This window comes from Dermacentor silvarum, chromosome 1, assembly GCF_013339745.2.
Source record: "Dermacentor silvarum isolate Dsil-2018 chromosome 1, BIME_Dsil_1.4, whole genome shotgun sequence".
NCBI classification, from domain to species: Eukaryota; Metazoa; Arthropoda; class Arachnida; order Ixodida; family Ixodidae; genus Dermacentor; species Dermacentor silvarum.
The window spans coordinates 8,515,068-8,535,213 of NC_051154.1; the positions used below are offsets into that span (position 1 = coordinate 8,515,068).

At 50.0% G+C, this 20,146-nt stretch overlaps 1 protein-coding gene across 1 annotated transcript in view; it reads right to left on the bottom strand.

The window, feature by feature from the left end:
- LOC119456488 (protein FAM184A-like) overlaps positions 1-20,146 on the bottom strand; it is an 89,810-nt gene that overhangs the window by 53,831 nt on the left and 15,833 nt on the right. The window contains exon 2 of the mRNA XM_049660941.1: positions 16,091-16,222. Within this exon, the coding sequence (XP_049516898.1) occupies positions 16,091-16,222 (132 nt within the window). The remainder of the gene's footprint in view (positions 1-16,090; positions 16,223-20,146) is intronic.

Consider the following 20,146-nt stretch of genomic DNA (forward strand, 5'->3'; position numbering starts at 1 on the left):
AAACGTCGGAGATCTTGGTGCTAAGAAAGCGCACAAGAGGCCGACAACCGCAGCAGATACCAGACCCGGAAGTAAAGGTGGAAGGCGTCATGATTCCACAGGTTACAGCGCTCCGCATCCTCGCACTCCTGATTCAAAAGGACAGGGCCTGGGGAGAACAGTTGGAAAACATCCTGAGAACAGTGCAACAAGTAACCCACCTTATCAAGAGAGTGACGAGCAAAAGTCACGGACTCAAGGAAGAAGACTGCACGAGAATGATACAAGCGCTGCTCACGAGCATCGTCACATACGGGACTCCATACGTTGACATGAAGAACAGTGAACGAGACAAACTCAACGCCCTCATCAGAAAATCCTACAAAATTGCCTTGGACCTGTCCCCTTCCACGTCCACGGCGAAACTACTACAAATGGGAGTCCATAACACGTGGGAAGAGCTCGTGGAAGCGCACAACGTCAACCAACTGGAGAGACTAAAGCTGACAAAGACGGGAAGAGCCCTGCTCCAAGATCTGGGCTAGCAAGTCGAGGATGAGAGGCACCTACCCCAGCGTATCCCACACGAGGTCAGAGACCAGCTACACAAAAGTGCCATTCCCAGAAACATGCATCCAGAGTACGACAAGGAATGGAGACAGGCGAGAATACAAGCGCTCAAGCAAATACTCGAACGCACCAACAGCAAAGAAGAAAATGTGAGATACACGGACGTCCGATTTGCAATCAGCGTGGTCGACGAGAAGGGCAAAGAACTTACAGCCACATCCATACGTGCCAAGGACGCGAGCACAGCGGAAGAGCTGGGCATAGCCCTGGCCATCGCAACGTGCAAGAAGACCCTGGTTACCGTGGTGACGGACTCGCAAGAAGCATGCAGAAGGTATGTGAACGGAAGGATCGGAAATGCAGCACTTGAACAACACCGAGATAGAAGCAGCACACATCCTCTGGACACCGGGACATGAGTCTCTCGCGGGGAAAAAGGCGGCGCACTCCGCGGCTCGAGATCATGCACGCTGAGCCATCTCTGACACGCAGAGAACACAGACCAACGACTGTGACGATGATAATGAACGGATATCCAAGAAGTACTCGGATATCTTGGCGCACAACAGGAAGCAGAGGCGTCGCTACCCGCCCTTGCATAAGACGATGAGTAGGAAACAAGCGGTGACCTGGAGAAGACTCCAGGCTCGAACCTACCCGCATGGAACACTGCTGCACGCCATTTATCCGGGCACCTACGGAAGAGACTCCAAGTTCTGTCCGCCGGACACGCCCAACACCTTGCGCCATATGGTGCTGGGGTGCAGAAATAACCGAGAAGTACCACCATCATCATCACCACCAGGCGATAACATGCAGGAAGAAGCGGATTCAGAGGAAGAATCGGAAGACATCTGCTGGTGCCACAAGACCCTGACAACCAGCTACGGTTGGTGAACAGGGCTCGGGCGGCGGCAGCGAGCCATGGCTATCTGAACTGAGAAGGCCACCCACCTTTAGGCTCAAGAAGCCTGGTACGTCGACCAATAAAGTTTATTTCTCTCTCTCTCTCTCCTTGAGTACCCTTGAAAGACGTCTTTTTCCGCGCAATTTTAACTCACCCTGTCCAATTTCCCCTTCGTCCTCTCCTATCTTCCCAAAGATTTTCGTGTACCAAGCGGTCAGGCCGAACCAGTTTATTATAAGTAAACATTTGGAACACAATTTAAGAATAGTACACGGAGAAACCTTCGCTTTAAAAATTCAGAGCCCTTCCGCTACTGTGAATCTGGAAGCCAGCGAAGCTCTATGGTGGGTCTGCTGTAGTGAATATTGCCCCCACGATGAGTATGGGCGTATCCTCGTTGGGCATTGCCCAACTGTACATGTCTATCATGAACGTTCCGATTTCTTTCGTAGGAGTTGCAGGGGGAGCGTACACAGTCGGGATCATCATACCGTCAAAACGTTTTATTAAGACGGCTACGCCAATCGCGACGCGCTCACAAGCGCTAACGCACTGACGTGGTCGGCAGGCTGACCTACATCACGTAATGAAGAAACAAACGTAAGATGCGGCGAAAACCGCTGTATAACGCACACTTTTTTTTACAATCCTAATTTTGATAACACCACTCACCCGGCGTTTTCATACGACTCCACGATGCGGCGCTGAGGGGGAGGGACGCATAAAGCCCCTTAATCTTTCAGAAGTAGCGCAATTCTTTGATCTTGCGGCCACCGTTCTCGCCCCGACGTTTCCTCATCGCCGCCTCCTGTCGCCCCAGCCTCTTCCGCTCCCCCATTGGCCAATCCATGTTACGTGGAAGCACGCGTTACCCTTTCGTATATTTTTTTTCTTTCCAGCGCGCTTCGACCGCCATTCTCAGACATGTGCGATGAAAGTGCTGAACGCACAAACAGATCAAACGTGTTAGGGACAAGAACTTCATTGTCATGGCATGCTGCTGCGCCTACAGTTGCCGCAACCGACAAGGCGAGGGCAAAATGTCTTTTTTTTTTTTTTTTTTGCCACACGGCGAGCGCAAAATCTTGCTGCAGACTTGGTAATGAGCCGTCTCTCATCGTCGCGTTGCTGTTTCCAAAACGGCATTATTAAGGCCAGTTACTGACTGACGAAAAAATCTCGCCTCATAAATTGCTCCGCAGGGCTCGAACGAAGCTTTCCACGTCGTCTGTTACGAGTTTCCCGCCGTCTGTTTCGGCAGGCTCGACATTGGCGGCGCCACTGTCGAGATCACGCTAAAGCCCCTATATATAAAAAGTAGCGCCATTCTTAGATCTTGCCGCCACCGCGCTCACCCCGGCGTTTCCTCCTCGCCGCCTCCTGCCGCCTCAGCCTCCTCCGCTCCCCCATTGGCCAATCCATGTCATGTGTAAGCACGCGTTGCGCTTTTGTATACTTTTTTCTTTCCAGCGCGCTCCGACTGCCATTCAGGGGCCTGTGCGATGAAAGTGCTCTACGCACAAACGGATCAAACGTGTTAGGGACAAGAACTTCGTTGTGATAGCATGCTGCTGCGCCTTAAGTTGCCGCAACCGACAAGGCGAGGGCAAAAGGCTTTTTTTGTTTACCATCCGGCGTGCGCAAACGCTTGCTGCACACTTGATATTTGCGCCGTCTCGCATCGTCGCGTTGCTACTTCTAAAACGGCATTATTAAGACCAGTTACTGACTGACGAAGCAAAATCGCGCCTCAAAAACGCCTCCGCAGGGCGCGATCGAAGTTTTCCTCGGTTCCTCTGGTAGCGCGTTAGCTGTCGTCTGCCACGGCTGGCCCGACGCAGGCGGCGCCACTGTCGATATGGCGCCTCGATCGCGCTGGTCGCACCGAGCGCGATAGTACACCCTATTCTAGCCACTGTAGCGATAGTGGAACGGAGGAGGAGGAAAGTGGATGACGCTACTTTTTATATATAGGGGTTTTAGATCACGCTGCCCGTGCCAAGCGGGACAGTGGAACGGAGAAGGAGGGAAGTGGTCGGCGCTACTTTTACATTGAGGGACTTCAGGGACGCATAGAATGCATAAAGCCCCTTGATGTTTGAAAGTAGCGGCGCTTTTTGATCTACGCCGCGACACCCTCGCCGGCGTCGTGAAACTCCTCTTTTTCTCCCCCTCTTTCGCAGAGCCAGCGCATCCGCCACGCTAAATGGCTGCGGCGCGCGATACTACCCCGTCAGGTGACCCTGACATCATGAAAACGGCGAGAAACTTGCTTTCGCGTGCTTTTAGTTTCTCCCGGCCGCGTGTTTCTATTTGCGCCCAGGCCCAGCGCTCTACTGCTGGCGCCGCCATGCGCCGCTCGCGCGTACCATGTTTCTACCCGCCGCCATTGGAAAGGAGAACACGCTGGGCTGGTGGTGACTAGGTACAACTGTGGCTGCTGTTAAGGGATCGATGGTATTCCTAAATAAACGCATCACTGTTTTGATGATCCAAATATAATCTCACTATCAGGGAGGGAGCAGTCTACCTGACCGGAGCAGTATGTTTTATTTGGGGTGTTGCTACGCTGCGCTCCGCAACCCACCAACGACCGCCGCTTCGCATTGGCGCCCGGCACCGCGGCTTCTGCCGCGGCACCGGGGCACTACCGACCGCGCCGCCAAACTGAGAGGAAAAAAACAAAATGATGATACTGTACTGGAGATTATCGGTACTGGCACGGTAAAGTGTGAAAGAGGAGGTCGACGAACTAGGAGTGCGCGCTCGATCGGTGTCCAGCTGAGACTGCTCCGTCTTCTTGTACATCAGTCAGACGCCCTGTGGACTTGCAAGAACATCCCGTGACATTTGGTGGAAGTGCTGGGTTAACGTTTTCCCCGACCTGGAGCTCCGCAGCCGTACGTTGCCATCTGCGGCCACAATGACCGACGACGCCGGCCCTTAGCAATCCGCTCCCGCCCCCCCCCCCCCCGGCTGTTGTGTGTTCTGGTGCGGTACGTCAGCGCGACCCTGCCATCTTCAGCGGCACCGACGATCACGACGTGGAGGACTGGCTTGCAGAGTATGACCGCGTTAGCGCGCATAACAAGTGGTCTGATCGCGACAAGCTGACCAACGCCATCTTTTATCTGACTGATGTGGCACATCTGTGGTTTAGAAACCACGAAGCCGAATTTCCAACCTGGTCAGCTTTCACCGAGACCCTCACTTCGGTCTTCAGCCGTCCCGCTGTGCGCAGACTCCGTGCTGAACACCGTTTGCGTGGTCGCGCTCAACAAAGCGGTGAAACCTTCACGAGCTACATTGAGGACGTCATCGACCTCTGTAAGCGCGTGAATGCGTCCATGACCGAAGCCGATAAGATAAGGCACATTATGAAAGGCATAGACGACGATGCCTTCCATATGCTCGTGGCCAAGAACCCTACGACAGTTGCACAAGTAATTGAGCTCTGTCAAAGCTTCGACGAGCTGCGCAAGCAGCGCCTTTCCACCCGTCGCACCAGTGTGCAGTCCGCGGACCTCTCGGCCTTGGAGCCTGGATGCCTTGGCGCTGATCACTCTGGCTTGCTGCCGAAGATTCAACAATACATTCGGGAAGAAGTGGCTCGCCAGCTCTCTCTTGTAGCGTGTGTTGCTGAGCCTGCTTCCACGCTAGAACCATCGCTCCGTCGTGTCATCCAAGCACAAGTTTCTGAGGCGCTCCCACCTCCCTCTCCACCGCCGCCTGTGACTGCGCCTCTGACTTACGCTGCCGCTCTCAGCCGACCTCCTCCGCGACCGCTGCCTACTACCTCCCGACCCGCCGCTAGTTTCTACTCGTCGCCACTTCCGGTACGCCCGGTCCACGTGCCCTTATCGTCTTCCGGACCTTCTCTTAACCCTTGGCGTACTCCGGACAACCGCCCTATCTGTTTCGCGTGCGGTATTCCGGGACATGTTGCGCGTTTCTGTCGCCGCCGTGGACTTTATTTTCGTTGTGACGTGCCGAACCTCGGCTACCTTCCCCAAGAGCCTTCGCATCGTTCTATCCCTGATCCCTCGGACTCGTATTCTCGTCGCGCCACCTTCAACTCTCGTCGGTCTTCTTCCCCTCGCCGCCGTCCCCTTTCACCCATGCTTCGCCGTTCCAGCTCTGGTCAGGAGGAAAACTGACAGCCGCAGTTCCCGAGGCAAGAACTGCGCCATCGTCGAAAATTTCAAGGCCTCGTCTTTCTCCTCCTAACGAAATCGCCGTATTTGTGGAAAGCGTCGCGACAACAGCTCTTGTCGATACGGGGGCTGCCGTTTCTGTCATAAGTGAAGACCTCTGCCGCAAACTCAAGAAAGTAACGATTCCTGTACCAGATATTTCCCTACGCACGGCAAGCTCGCAGCAAGTCAAGCCTTCGGCCGCATGTACGGCTCGTGTTATGATTCAGGATGAACTATATTTTGTAGAATTCGTCGTTCTATGCCGTGCTTCGCATGACGTTATTCTGGGTTGGGACTTCCTTTCCGCACATCATGCTGTTGTCGACTGCGCTCGCGCGCAACTGGCTTTGTCTCCGTTCCGTGACACTACCGTCGACCTCCCGAACCGTTCTCCTAAAGTGATCGTCACCGCTGACGTCATTATCGCTTCTTTTTCTGCCGCCTTGGTGCCCGTCTCTTGTGACTCTGCCCCCGCCACGACAGCTCTTTTTACACCATCTGAAGACTGTGCGCGTCGACCGAACCTTCTACTCCCGTTTGCTGTCGTCACACTCACCGATGGTTCCGCTGCCATTTATGCGTGCAATCCATTTCCATGTCCTTCAACTCTCTTACACGGTGAATGTGTGGGGCGTCTAGACACTGTTGACGTCATTAGTCCATTTGACCTAACTTCCGATAGGTCGCCACTGCCTATCGGTGCCATCACTTCTGCTACCGCACCAGCCTCGCGTTTCCCCAATGTTTTCTTGCATACCATCGACGACGCGCTTACGCCCACTCAACGCAGTGAAGTTGTTGAACTTCTTGAACGTTTTCGTGCTTCTTTCGACCTCGGCCAACCTTCCTTGGGGCGCACGACAGCGGTTGTTCACCGTATTGACACCGGTCACCATGCTCCGCTGCGCCAACGTCCATACCGTGTTTCCGCAGCCGAACGCCGTGTCATTGACGAACACGTTGACGACATGCTGAAACGAGGTGTGATCCAGCCCTCCCACAGTCCTTGGGCGTCTCCGGTCGTGCTGGTGCGGAAAAAAGGATGGCTCAATCAGGTTTTGCGTCGATTACCGCCGACTCAATAAGATTACCCGCAAGGATGTTTATCCCCTACCACGCATCGACGACGCCCTGGATTGCCTACAGGGGGCTGAGTTCTTCTCTTCACTGGATCTGCGCTCCGGGTACTGGCAAGTGCCGATGGCTGAAGCCGACCGCCCAAAAACGGCTTTTGTAACTCCTGATGGATTATACGAGTTCAATGTAATGCCTTTCGGCCTTTGCAACGCACCTGCAACTTTCGAGAGAATGATGGACGCTATTCTCAGGGGTCTTAAATGGCACACATGCCTTTGCTACGTAGACGACATTGTGGTCTTTTCTATCGATTTCGATACGCATCTCGCCCGCCTTGAGCAAGTTCTTGCCTGTCTCACGTCAGCTGGGTTGCAACTCAATTTAAAAAAAAAATGTCATTTTGGTGCCCGTAAGCTTACGATCCTAGGCCACGTCGTCTCCAAAGAGGGAATTCTGCCTGATCCTGCCAAACTTCGCGCCGTTGCTGAGTACCCCAAGCCCACTACTCTAAAGGAACTACGGAGCTTCATCGGTTTGTCTTCCTATTTCCGGCGTTCCATTCGTAATTTTGCCTCGATCATCGCTCCCTTGACGCAGCTTCTTAATGGCTCGTCAGACCTGTCGGCTTGGAACTCGGAGTGTGACGAATCATTTATGAGGCTCCGCCGGCTCCTCACGTCCCCTCCAGTACTGCGCCACTTCGACCCCAATGCGCCTACTGAGATACATACGGATGCTAGCGGTGTCGGACTTGGCGCCATTCTCGCCCAACGCAAAGATGGCTTTGACGAGTACGTTGTCGCATATGCCAGCCGCACCCTAACGAAGGCAGAATCCAACTATTCTGTGACGGAAAAAGAATGTTTGGCGATTGTTTGGGCAATCAGCAAATTTCGTACTTATCTTTACGGCCGTCAGTTTGACGTTGTCACTGATCACCATGCCTTATGCTGGTTATCGTCCTTGAAAGATCCCAGTGGCCGCCTCGCTCGTTGGGCCTTACGGCTTCAAGAGTATGACATACGTGTCATTTATCGCTCTGGACGCAAACATTCAGATGCCGACGCCCTATCCCGTTCTCCGCTACCTCCTGCCTCAGTTTGCTCCTTACCTCCCACCTGCGATTTGTCAGCTCTTAGCTTCAACGACATGCCGGCCGAGCAGCGTAAAGATCCCTGGATCTCTCTACTGCTGGACTTCCTGTCTCACCGCTCACCTGCGTCTCTCTCACGCGCCGTGCGTCGTCAAGCACACCACTTTGCCATCCGCGACGACCTTTTGTATCGACGGAATTACCTCACCGACGGCCGTCGATGGCTGCTCGTTATCCCCAGTCACCTGCGCTCACACATCTGCGCCGCTTTCCACGATGACCCCCAATGTGGCCACGCCGGCGTCTTCAAAACGTATTCCCGTCTTCGTCTTCGATTCTACTGGCGAGGCATGTACAGATTCGTTCGCCAGTACGTCCGTTCATGTGCAACGTGTCAACGCCTCAGAGTTCTGCAGGTCCCCTGCAACCTTTACCCTGCCCTGCTCGACCATTCGACCGTGTTGGAATTGATCTTTACGGCCCCCTTCCAAGCACTCCGGACGGTAACCGGTGGATCATTGTTGCCGTAGACCACCTCACACGGTACGCCGAAACATCTGCGCTGCCAGCGTCCACCGCGAAAGACGTCGCTTGCTTCCTTCTTCGCAACCTCATTCTGCGACACGGTGCTCCACGTGAATTATTAAGTGACCGTGGGCGCGTCTTTCTCTCCAATGTCATCGCGGCCCTGCTAAAAGAGTGCAACATCGTTCATCGCACCGCTTCCGCCTACCATCCACAAACTAACGGCATGACGGAACGTTTCAATCGTACGCTTGGCGACATGCTTGCCATGTATGTGTCTGGCGATCACTCCAATTGGGACCGGGTTCTTCCTTTTGTCACTTACGCCTATAACTCTGCCCGGCAAACTACCACCGGCTTCTCTCCTTTCTTTCTTCTCTATGGCCGAGAACCTTCCTGCCTCTTGGACACCATTCTAACCTACCGTCCTGACGCTTCTGAAGTGACACCTGTTTCAGAAGTAGCTGCTTATGCTGAAGAATGTCGCCAACTAGCCCGCTCGTTCACCGCCCAAGATCAGTGGCGCCAAAAATCTCGCCATGACGCATCCGCTCCTAGTGCCCGCTATTCTCCCGGAATGCTTTTTTGGCTTCGGGTCCCGGCTACTTCCCCCGGCCAATCCACTAAGTTTTTGTCCAACTACCACGGTCCCTACCGCGTATACTGCAGCAAGCATCACCTGTGAACTATGTCATCGAGCCGCTCGCGCCGTCTTCTGATCGCCGTTGCCGAGGGCGCGAAATAGTTCATGTAGCACGGCTTAAACCGTGTTACGACCCGCCGATGCTGTCTTTTCCCTAGGTCGCCAGGATGGCTTCTTTCTGTGCGGGGGGTGATTGTACTGGAGATTATCGGTACTGGCACGGTAAAGTGTGAAAGAGGAAGTCGACGAACTAGGAGTGCGCGCTCGATCGGTGTCCAGCTGAGACTGCTCCGTCTTCTTGTACATCAGTCAGACGCCCTGTGGACTTGCAAGAACATCCCGTGACAATACTAAGAAAAAAATAGCCAAAGCGGGATTCGAACCAACGTACGCCCGGTCTCAAAGCGAGCGTCGTAGCCACTTAGCCATACAGCCACTTTTTTTTTTCCTTGTCACATGGAAATATTAGTATTTATATGCGAATAGTTGCGTTACATTTATGTACACATAAAAAACAAATTCACACACGCTAGGCAGTCCAATGAAAGTTCAAAAATCGGGCAAACAAACAAAAGCGTCCATATACGAATTCCATTCAGGAACGGGATCAAATGTTGCAAGTTGCAACCACACTCCGCACTTGAGCAGCCTCTTCTCGAAAGACAGACCATACAGCCACGCCTCCAGAGCATGCATTCATGCGAACCAAATGATTGCGTTCGAGCACCCTCGGCGAAAAAAAAAAAAAAAACACCTAGAAACATGGTACGCGCGAGCGGCGCATGGCGGCGCCAGCGGTCGAGCGCTGGGCTTGGGCTATATTGAACTAGAATATACTATTCTAGTTCACTATAGCTTGGGCGCAAATAGAAACATGCCTCCCGGCCGCCTTGTGCTTGCCAAGCGGTGGTCGCCTTGCCGCTGCGAACATGTGTTTCCTAAGTTTTTCAGTCTTTCGGTAGGAATCTCAGCTTCCTTCTCCGTGGAAATGCCTTGCTGCAGCGCGTTTCAATACAGCAGCAGGTCAGAGAAAGGGCTAGCCTTATTTTCTATCCCCCGAGGAGAAAGGAATGCCGCGCGCCGGAAGCAATGGTTCCATGACATCGGGAGAAAGGATTTCGCCCCTTACAAGCATGTCGTTCTTTGCGAGGTGAGTGTTACAGCTTTTCTTATATTTGTCGGTCAAGTTGCATGGAGATTTTAAAGCACTTTGCATAGCCGGACTCTTCGTTCAGTTCAATACTGAGCTCCTATAAGTGTGCATATAGTTTTTTTGTTGTTATTTGTTTTTTTGTTTTTTTTTAATGAGTCGCTGAACTTTTACAGCGAAGCTGTTAAGAGATAGGGTCCCCAGAATCGTGTCCGCGTGTAGAAATACTATCATCATCAACATTCGCTTTGGCTCCATGTGCATTGCGGTTTCCCGCCAGTTGTGCCCTAGCACAGGTGTCAAAACGGATGATGGATGGCCCATTGTTATGGCCCTCGCCACCGCCGATGCCTCTTTCACAAGTGTCGCGATACTCGGCGGCGGCACGTCCCACCAATCATTGTGCCCCTTCGTCTGGTGACGTAAAGATCGCGCTAGCGTTGTTATCAGCAGTTGCCCTTTCGGCTCGCTATGGGACGGACGCTCGCTTAACCACATCTTCCAGGATCCGGACGTCAGGATCCTGATGATGCCGTGCAGTATGCTGCGGATGTCATCGCTGTGGCTCATAAGGTAGTCTATGACGATGGGGCTGACTTGGCGCAGCAAGAGCATTACTTGGCCATCGCGCCGGGCGAAAACAAGACGCCGGTGTCCTTGCTCTGACGAACATGCCGAAGACGCTCAATATAGTCAGTAATGATAATACATAAATTCACTGTAGCAGACCCACCATAGTCACAGCTTCACTGGCTTCATTCTTGACAGTAGTGGAAGGGCTCTGACTTTTTTTTTACTCTTCGTGTCATGACAAAGCTTTTTTAGTGTTCTTGCGCATGCGTTTGTTTTCACATGTATGTAATTTATAAGTTAATGCCTGTAACTCCTATTTTGTAATTGTGTGCATGTGCGCGCGCGCGCGCGCGTGTGTGTGTGTGTGTGTGTGTGCGTGTGCGTGTGCGTGTGCGTGTGCGTGTGCGTGTGCGTGTGCGTGTGCGTGTGCGTGTGCGTGTGTGTGTGTGTGTGTGTGTGTGTGTGTGTGTGTGTGTGTGTGTGTGTGTGATCCTGGCGCCTGGTACTTGTGAACCAAAGGATCTCTTTTACTCTTGCGTGCTGCTTGTATCTTTACAAAGTTACAATACGGCGAGCATTTTTTGTTTTGGTGTTTACGTACACCTTATGTTGCGAAGGCACGACCCCCAATATACCGGGTGTTCAAAATTAAGCTTTAAGGAATTTTTTAAAATCGCCTGTGACAGGTAGCACAATTCTTATCGTTGACCTGGGTTATTCGATTAGGCGGACATTAGTAGCACGAGAAACCAAAACACATATTCAACTAATGAAAAAATGAGTAATTAACTTCTTAGTTAATTACTTTACGACACATATTGCAATTTACGAATTGTAGCTGGTGAGCTTGTCAGGCGTATCCACTTAGAATGAATCTCCAGAATGACACCAGGTTGGAGATATGCGCCATCAAACTCGCCGTAAAAATGCACTGTTGTTTACTTACTTTTTTACGAAAATGCTGTTTTATACATTGAAGCACAAAAGTAACTGGAACGCCCCCATGTATTTCGTCCCACACTTTGGGAAATATCTCGTAACTGGTGTCATCCTGGAAATTCATTTCAAGTGGATGCGTCTTGCAATCTCACCGGCTACAATTCGTGAAGTGCAATATGTGTCGTAAAGTAATTAACTAAGAAGTTCATTAGTCAATTCTTGTTAATTAAATGAATATGTGTTTCGATTTCTCGTGCTACTAATGTCCGCCTCTTTGAGTAACCCAGCTCAATAATAAGAGTTATGCTACCTGCCACAGGCGATTTTTAAAATTCCGTAAAGCTTAATTTTGAACACCTTGTATAAGTAAACAAGTGGCGTTTTCTTTTAGTTACATGTATAATAAAAATGTGCATGCTTGTGCAGTCTTCATTTCCAAGAGTGCAAACAAATTCAAATGGAAGAAATTTGCTTCTTACCATGCGTATACTCAGAGATCACGGTCATGTTTCAGTTCCATTTTACGAACCATCAGTTTTAGCCAAAAATATTGCAAGTATTGCAAGACCAATGCAGTTCCTACTTTGTTCTCGCATCGGCCACACCACGTATTTTGCACAGTAGCATTAGCACAAAGGTTTTTAGCCCACTCAATCGCTTCGGCAAATTCACTTTAAATAAACTATCATATTTCTTCTTGGTTGCCTTCTGTGAGCTTTTTTATGAGCCACGATTATGAAACAAATTCTCGTGTATAGCATTGATTCTAATGCGGCTGCAGCGAGCCACTGGAGGGTAAAGCGTGCCGTGCGCACCGCGCCGGCCCGGGGATGGGAGAAATCCGATGATAATTGAGGAGGAAAGCGCGTGCGCGGAGGAGAGTGTCGCTACTTTCAAGATCAAGTGGTTTTGGGGTTCAAAGAAGGAGCGCCGCCGGCCTAGCCTCCCAGCAGGGCTCAACTCTAGTCGGGCGGGGAACGCGGCATAAAAAAAAAAAAGGTCGACTGGCGCAAGAGAAGATAGCGGGGGCTCAGCCGGCCCGGAGGGAGGAGGGGCCGTGCGCTCAAAAAGACGACGACGCTCGAGCCAATGCTGATGATGATAGTTTTTTTTTTTTTTTTTACACGCGGACACGATCCTACGGGACCCAAGCCTTTAACAGCTTCACTGTAAAATCACGTTGCTGAAGCGCAACTCGTAAGCAACAAGTAATTTCTATCGCACCTCCTTCAGTTTAAATATCAGTGTGGGCAAAAGCGACTGCCCAGCTAGAATGCGCTTCTTAACATGAAGTCAGCTGAACATCATCCATTTCAAGCGTTCACGATTTTATTATTAACGCGTCTGCCTCACAACGCGACACGTTGAAAACGGCACTAAAGCGGGGCTGTCACTTGTAAAATCATGGGAAGCTCGCATGCGTTTATAAATGAGACAGTGTAGCTGAGCATATAGTCGAGCCACAAGTGCAGGCAATGCATGGATGAAAAAGCTTCAAGGAGGTGGTCTACCTTACACATAAACCATATTTTATTCTTTTTGGTTTTGCTCCAAAGTGAAAAAAAGAATTGCCTTCTGGTACAGTACCGGTTAGCATAAAAATAAAGTTGTTTTCCGGTTTTCTGTTTTTCGTTCTGTTCCGGTTCGATACCCTGCTTTCAGCACATCATCCAGATGCTCTAGCCATTGTACCATAGACTGCCCTGTGATCGGCGAGAAAACGGTTGGACAGATCGCTAACGCAAAGCGCATGAAGTATCCTAATGGCATTAAAGAAATGTTCAGAAATATACAAATTCCTTCCAGTGCGATTTCGTGCAACCGATGAAGGTTGCAAAGTTCGATCTCATAAAAAGAAATTCTGGGGTTTTACTTGCCAAAAGCACAATATGGTTATGAGGCACCCGTATTGGGAGACTTCGGGTTAATTTTGGCGACCTGAGGTTCTTTAACGTACGCCCAATGCACGGTAAACGCGTGTTCTTGCATTTCGCCCCCATCGAAATGCGGCCGCCACGGCCGGGATTCGATCCCTCAACCTCGAGCTTAGCAGCGCGACACCAAAGCCACTACACCACCACGGCGGGATCTATTTATTTATTTATTCATTCATTTATTCATGATACCTCAAAGGTCCCATTACATGAGGGGTGGGCACGTAGAAAAATGGCGGGAGAGCTTAGCTGGCGTGACTTGAAAGATGGTCTTCAAAAGCAGCTTTGAAACGGGAAATGTCGGTGATGAGGGAGATGTCAGAAGGAAGGGTTATCCATTCTCGGGCTGTATGCAGAAAAAAAGAACGCTGATATGTAGTGGAATGGGCGCGTGGTAGATACACAGCATTGGGATGCGTATGGCGGGAGATACGATGCGCTGGAATGATGATTTGGTTACCTATGGGCAGCGAATGAAAGAACCTAAAAAATAAAAAAAGACGAGCACTATTGCGGTGGGAGGCGAGCCAGGGAGGACACAACCGGGATTTTAAGGCTGAGACACTTGTATTATATGAGTAGTCAGAAAGAATGAACCTGGCAGCACGGTTCTGAACCGATTCAAGGGAATAAATCATATTAACCTGGTGGTTGTCATAGATAGCACAGACATATTCTAGTTTAGAACGGATCAGGGTTTTATATGCAAGTAGTTTAATTGAGGGAGATGCTGAAGACAAGTTACGGCGTAGATAACCTAGTAATCGACTGCAGGAATTAGTTAAATGATTAATATGGTGGGTCCAAGTTAAATCACTCGATATATGCATTCCTAGGTATTTCAATGTGTCACACTGTGTTAAAGTACAGTTGTTATGGCAGTATGAAGGCACTACATAATTATGACGTCGATGAAAGGACACGTGGGAACACTTACTGACGTTGAGGGACATGAACCATTTGCTGCACCATGCCTGGATTTGGAGGAGGTCTACCTGAAGAGCGGAGCAGTCTAAAGCATTTGTTATTTGACGGTATAAAACGCAATCATCCGCAAAAAGGCGAATGTTCGATGATAAGTGGAAGGTCATTAATGTATATGAGAAAGAGGAGAGGCCCAAGAACAGAGCCTTGGGGCACACCAGATATAACAGGGGATCAGGTTGAAGAGATCGAGTTAGCGGAAACAAAGTGAAGGCTATGAGTTAGAAATTCACGGATCCAATTAACAATGTCTGGTTGAAGGTTGAGGTGGGAGAGTTTATGCAGAAGAAGGATGTGTGACACTTTATCGAAAGCTTTCTCGGAGTCCAAAAATAGAGCGTCAATGGGGATGTTGCGATCGAGATGAGAATGTAAATCATGTAGGAACAGAGCAGGTTGAGGGTCGCAAGAATGAGCTTTGCGAAATCCGCGCTGGTTAGGATGAAAGAAATTCACATCTGACAGAAAAGTGGCAATGTGTGAACGTGCTCCATGAGAGTAGAACACTGGTGGATCGATCTCATAAGCGATGTGTGCTATATAAAAGAACGTTTGCCTCCTTCCGGTAGATGCCACATATATTATAGGCCTGCATTATGGGCAACAAATCTTCACTGTTTGTTGTACACACACTGTAAATAAAGTATGTAGCCATACTGCAACCTTCTTGCTTTACTTGGCTACATACTTTATTTTTTGTAAACAAAGTATGTAGCTATATTGCAAACTTTACAATATATCGACCGGCACAAGAAATTATTATGAAACTCACTGCGGAACAATTCGTCCGAATTAAAGTATATCATCTTCAGACTCCCTGCCAGGATGGTAAGGTGCGCCCCTCTGCGCGCTTGTCAAAGATCACTGTCCCTTATTGGAAAAAAATAAAATACTCAGAAAATGAGTTTGCTCCTCAGACTACGCTGTATTCAGTAAGGGCGCCTTGAAATCGGCCCAGCAGCTTGTGACTAATGTTTGATGGCCGGGGTACGGAAAGAGCAGGCCCGTATTTAAACATTCGTTTGACAGGAAAAAAAAAGTTGCTCATTTCTTGCTAAAAAAGGCCAAAATTGCCTTTTGTCTTGTTTACGCACTGAGATGTACTTATGTAGCTTGGTATCGTTCTGTATGTGCTTATTTTTTGTTTCTCTTTTCCTGTTGTACATCGGAAGATGCGGCCCTTTAACCTCGAAGTACCTAGTCTAGCTAAACTTAATTAATGAAGTTATGGCGTTTTACAGGCCAAAACCATGATTGGATTAGGTGGCATGCCGTAGTGGGGACTCCGAATTGTGTTTGACGACACCTGGTGTCCTTTAACGTGCACCCAATGCGCGGTACGGTTTTTTTTTTTTTTTATTCTGCCAAATGCGGCCAGGATTGAACGTGCGACCTCGGCAGCAAAAACACCATATCACTGAGCTACCACGGCGGTGTAGGTAATCTATATAAATCTTGTCAATTTTCAGATTTATTAGGGTACTGCATTGATACATGCTATACTCTATGGCGGCGCATACCTGGCTCTGGCAGTGGGCCATCTTCTCGTTGGCGTCTCGCGTGACGCGCTTCACATCTTCCTCGTGCAGCTCCTTCATGGCCAACATCAGTGCCTCCTGGTCCTCCGCACGGATGTTGAGCGTGTACACAACCTGCACACAAAGCGCCGTGCCACCACTGGAAGTAACCAGGAAATTCCATTTACCAGGAATACGAAGAGCAAACTTAAGCCTCATTAAATCATTTCAGTCTCAGCCGTCAAATGCTCCATCGTGTCACCGTCACGGTTTTCGTCAGGGGAGGGGGTTTCCGAGTCGTTTTCCCCTCAAAAACGGGTCGCCGGTGACGCAGAGCGGTGCTCTGTATATACGTTTCCGCCGCCAGCACGGTGACGGAGCCCCGCCCCTACAAAATTGACCAATCAGAAATTAAGAAGCCGTCGCTAAATACAGCCATTTTACAAAGCTGAAGCTGGCCACAGCAGCGGCTGGTAGTTTGTTTACATGCGTTCCACGTCTGTCACACCGAAAACTCAGCTGTGCGTCTCGTTGGTGCTCAAATATGCAACATGGACAACGCCGAAGGCCGAACTTGCGATTCCTGCACATGTTTCGTCGCCCCCACGTACTTCTTCGTCGCCAAGCTTTGCGCGCTTGTTGCTGTCTCCGTTTGCAAAGCCAGAACAGCAGCAGAAAACCGCTCAGCATCACGAAAGTAAACCCGTGGTATACAGTGTACTAGAATATAAGGGTAGTGGGCTCAGCGGCGCCGGGAGCGTGAAGCCGCCGATGTCAACTTGTAAACGGAGCTATACATTGAAATCAACGGGGGGACGCCTGCTGCGCCACAGGGAAAGCGCATGTTGCCACACATTCAAACATGGCGGCGTCGTAGATCAATGTAGCGTCCTTTCCGTTTGTGTTTCGACGCCGCGGTGCTCGCTGTGCATGTTCTCTTCGTCGCATGTGTAGCAATATGCGCTTTCCCTGTGGCACAGCAGGCGTCGCCTCGTCGATTTCAATGTATAGCTCCGTTTACAAGTTGACATCGGCGGCTTCACCTCGCCCCGTTGCCGCTGGTGCGCAGTGATACCCTTTTATTCTAGTGCACTGTACTTGTGGTTGTTGTGGCTCGCCATTACACAATTTATTCTTAGTTTATGCAGACATTACACCGACATCAAATTATTTGACAGATTCAACGCATAATGTAGATTATATTTTTCTAGGTTTAGGCGAACTTGGGACCGGTCAGTCAACACTGTAGAAAACCGTGCTGCTGTAGACGTCGCCACCGTCGTTGCCTCTTCGTACGCTGCTCCGTCGCGCCTGCTGTACGTTATTTTTTGTTTTGTTTTTTTTTTGTTTTTTTGTTTTTTACGTGGCGGTGACGCGACGGAGCGTTTGACGGCTGTGTGAATGAAGCCTCAGGCATAGACTTGGTGTGGTTGTGGCTAAAAAATGAGCACGTTTGTTCCGCTGATTCTTCTTGGTCACGGCAATTGCAGAGATCACAGCGAACGCGAGTGCACATAAAACACACTACAGTTGAGCAGAGTACAGAAATACACAGGCACAATGGCTATATTAATAGCTCCCCACAAATTCTGGGCAGCGCTTAAATATCTGAAATCCGTGTCCTAGTTTCGCTCAAATACATTATGGCAATACACTGTGGTCTCGTTTAAAATATTGTTACTGATGAGGCGTGTTTATTTACAGATGATGGATGAGAGTCTATGAAAGCAGTCCAGCACCGGTTTCGTTCTACGCTTCCCCACCCAAAAAGATCCGTCGTCCTCCTCTTCTTCCTTTCGCCTCAACCAAGGCGTTACATTCCCCGTTTCGCAGACGAAACCCACCATGGGAGTTGGGGCTGAGTGATAGTGTGATATCACTTGAGGCGCGTAACATGCGCAACTTGAGTAGCGCTAGAGCGGCGTCCTGGTGACCTTACACGGGTGACCACATACGTTATATCACTAATGCGGTCAATGATGCTGAAGGGACCGGTACACTGAGCCAAGAACTTTCGGCATAACCCGCCTCTACGCTAAGGGGTCCACAGCCACACCAAGTCACCTTTTTCGAATGAAACTTTGTCACCGCGGTGGTCATACCGCTCCTTGGAGCGATCTTGTGATGCTAGTGTACGCGTACGAGCAATTTGTCGGATTTCTTCAGCACGGCACGAAGTTTAGGCAACTCAGTCCTCTGTATGGAGTACGTGTAAAGGGTAAAATGGTATCGAGACAGGTGCGCGGTACTAGAGCGTAGAGCAGCTAGAAAGGTGTCAAGTCCGTAGTTTCGTGCTTCGCTGTATTGTAGGCATAGGAAATAAACGGTAAGATGTCATCCCAGTTCTTATGATTGGATGATATCGTACATACATAGCCAGTATGTTGGTCAGGGTGCGGTTGGTTCGTTCGACAAGGCCATTCATCTGGGGATGATATGTTGTTGAGTGGCGGAACTGCGGAGTGCACAGTCTAAGCAATTCTTCCACGGGGTCGGCGACAAATTGGCGACCACGGTCGCTGATGATTACACGAGGCGGATCGTGGCCAAGAATTACGTAGCGTAACAAGAAGGCACCGACGCAAGCAGCTGTGGAGGAAGATATCGCAGCGGTTTTCGCATATCTAGTACGGTGATCGACACAGACGACGACCCAGCGGTTGTTGTTCGAATATCGTGGAAACGGTCCTAGCAGGTCGATACCAACTTGCTCGAAAGGTGTAGTAGGTGGCGCTACCGTGATGAACGAGAAGAAAGGGAGTCGAGAGGCCCGATTTTTATTAATCATATCATATGAGTATCATATCATATCATATCAATCATATCATATCTTATGTTACAGGATGAAGAAGGCCTTGCGGAGCGCTTGTAGGTCGCTTGTGACGCTGGCGCTTATCGCTGCTCGACACGTATTGTTTAGTAGAATGTCGCATCTTAGGCCTGTAAAACCACTCCTGTATTCGATGTAAGGTGAGAATGAATCCAAGATGGTCTCACGTCGGATCAACATTCATGACACGGAGAACGTCAAATTGCAGGCTTTGGGGAACACCCAGTAAATACCGCGCGCCACTTGCTGAGTAATTTGTCTTGTATAACAGTCCATCCCGAAGAAAAAAGCAACCACTGGCCTTGGGACTGCAGGCATCGGCGAACAGGGGGTCGAAACATAAGTCATTACACTGTTACCGCTGGAAGACGGGGCGTCAAGAAACGTGTGAGAGACAGCAGCAAAGCAGGTGTCGAGATTGTCCGCGTTATCCTCCGTTGTGGACAGAGGAAGGCGAGAAAGGCAATCAGCTTTGGCATGACGTCTTCCACTTTTGTACGAAACAATGAAGTCAAATTCTTGAAGCCGTAAAGCCCAGAGTGCTAGACGACCGTAGGGGTCGCGGAGGGTAACAAGCCAACATAAGGAATGACGGCCGGTTACAATTGCGAATGGACGCCCGTACTAGGTAGAAACGACACTTCTGAACAGCAAATACAGCCGCTAAGCATTCTTGCTCTGTCACAGTGTTGTTTCGTTAAGCCTTGCTGAGAGAACGGCTCGCATATGCAACCACATACTCTTCATTATTATGGCGCTGAACAAGCACTCCTCCGATGCCGATTCCGCTGGCGTCACTGTGCACTTCAGCAGGCCGGAGCAGACGGATCGTAGTGACGAAGAATGGGTTCTGATGTCAGCAGAAATATGAGTTCAGAGAATGCCGCGTCGCATTCAGGTGCCATTCGTATGGGCTGTCTTTTCGCAAGAGACTTGTCAATAGATAAACAATGTCCGCGAATCACGGCACGAACCGTCGAAAGTAGGAGCATAATCCCAAGAAGCTGCGGAGTTCCTTTAGTGACTGAAGTGGCTTAAAGGCACTGAGTGCTTCTATTTTCCGGGAGCCTGGCCTGACACCATCTTTGTCAACTAGGTGACCAAGGACTAACGCTTGTCGTTCGCCAAACCGGCACTTCTTAGAATTTAAAACCAAGCCGACCTTTTCGACGCAGTCTGAAACGAGATTTAAACGGGCGTTATGCTCTTTGAAAGTACGCCCGAAAATG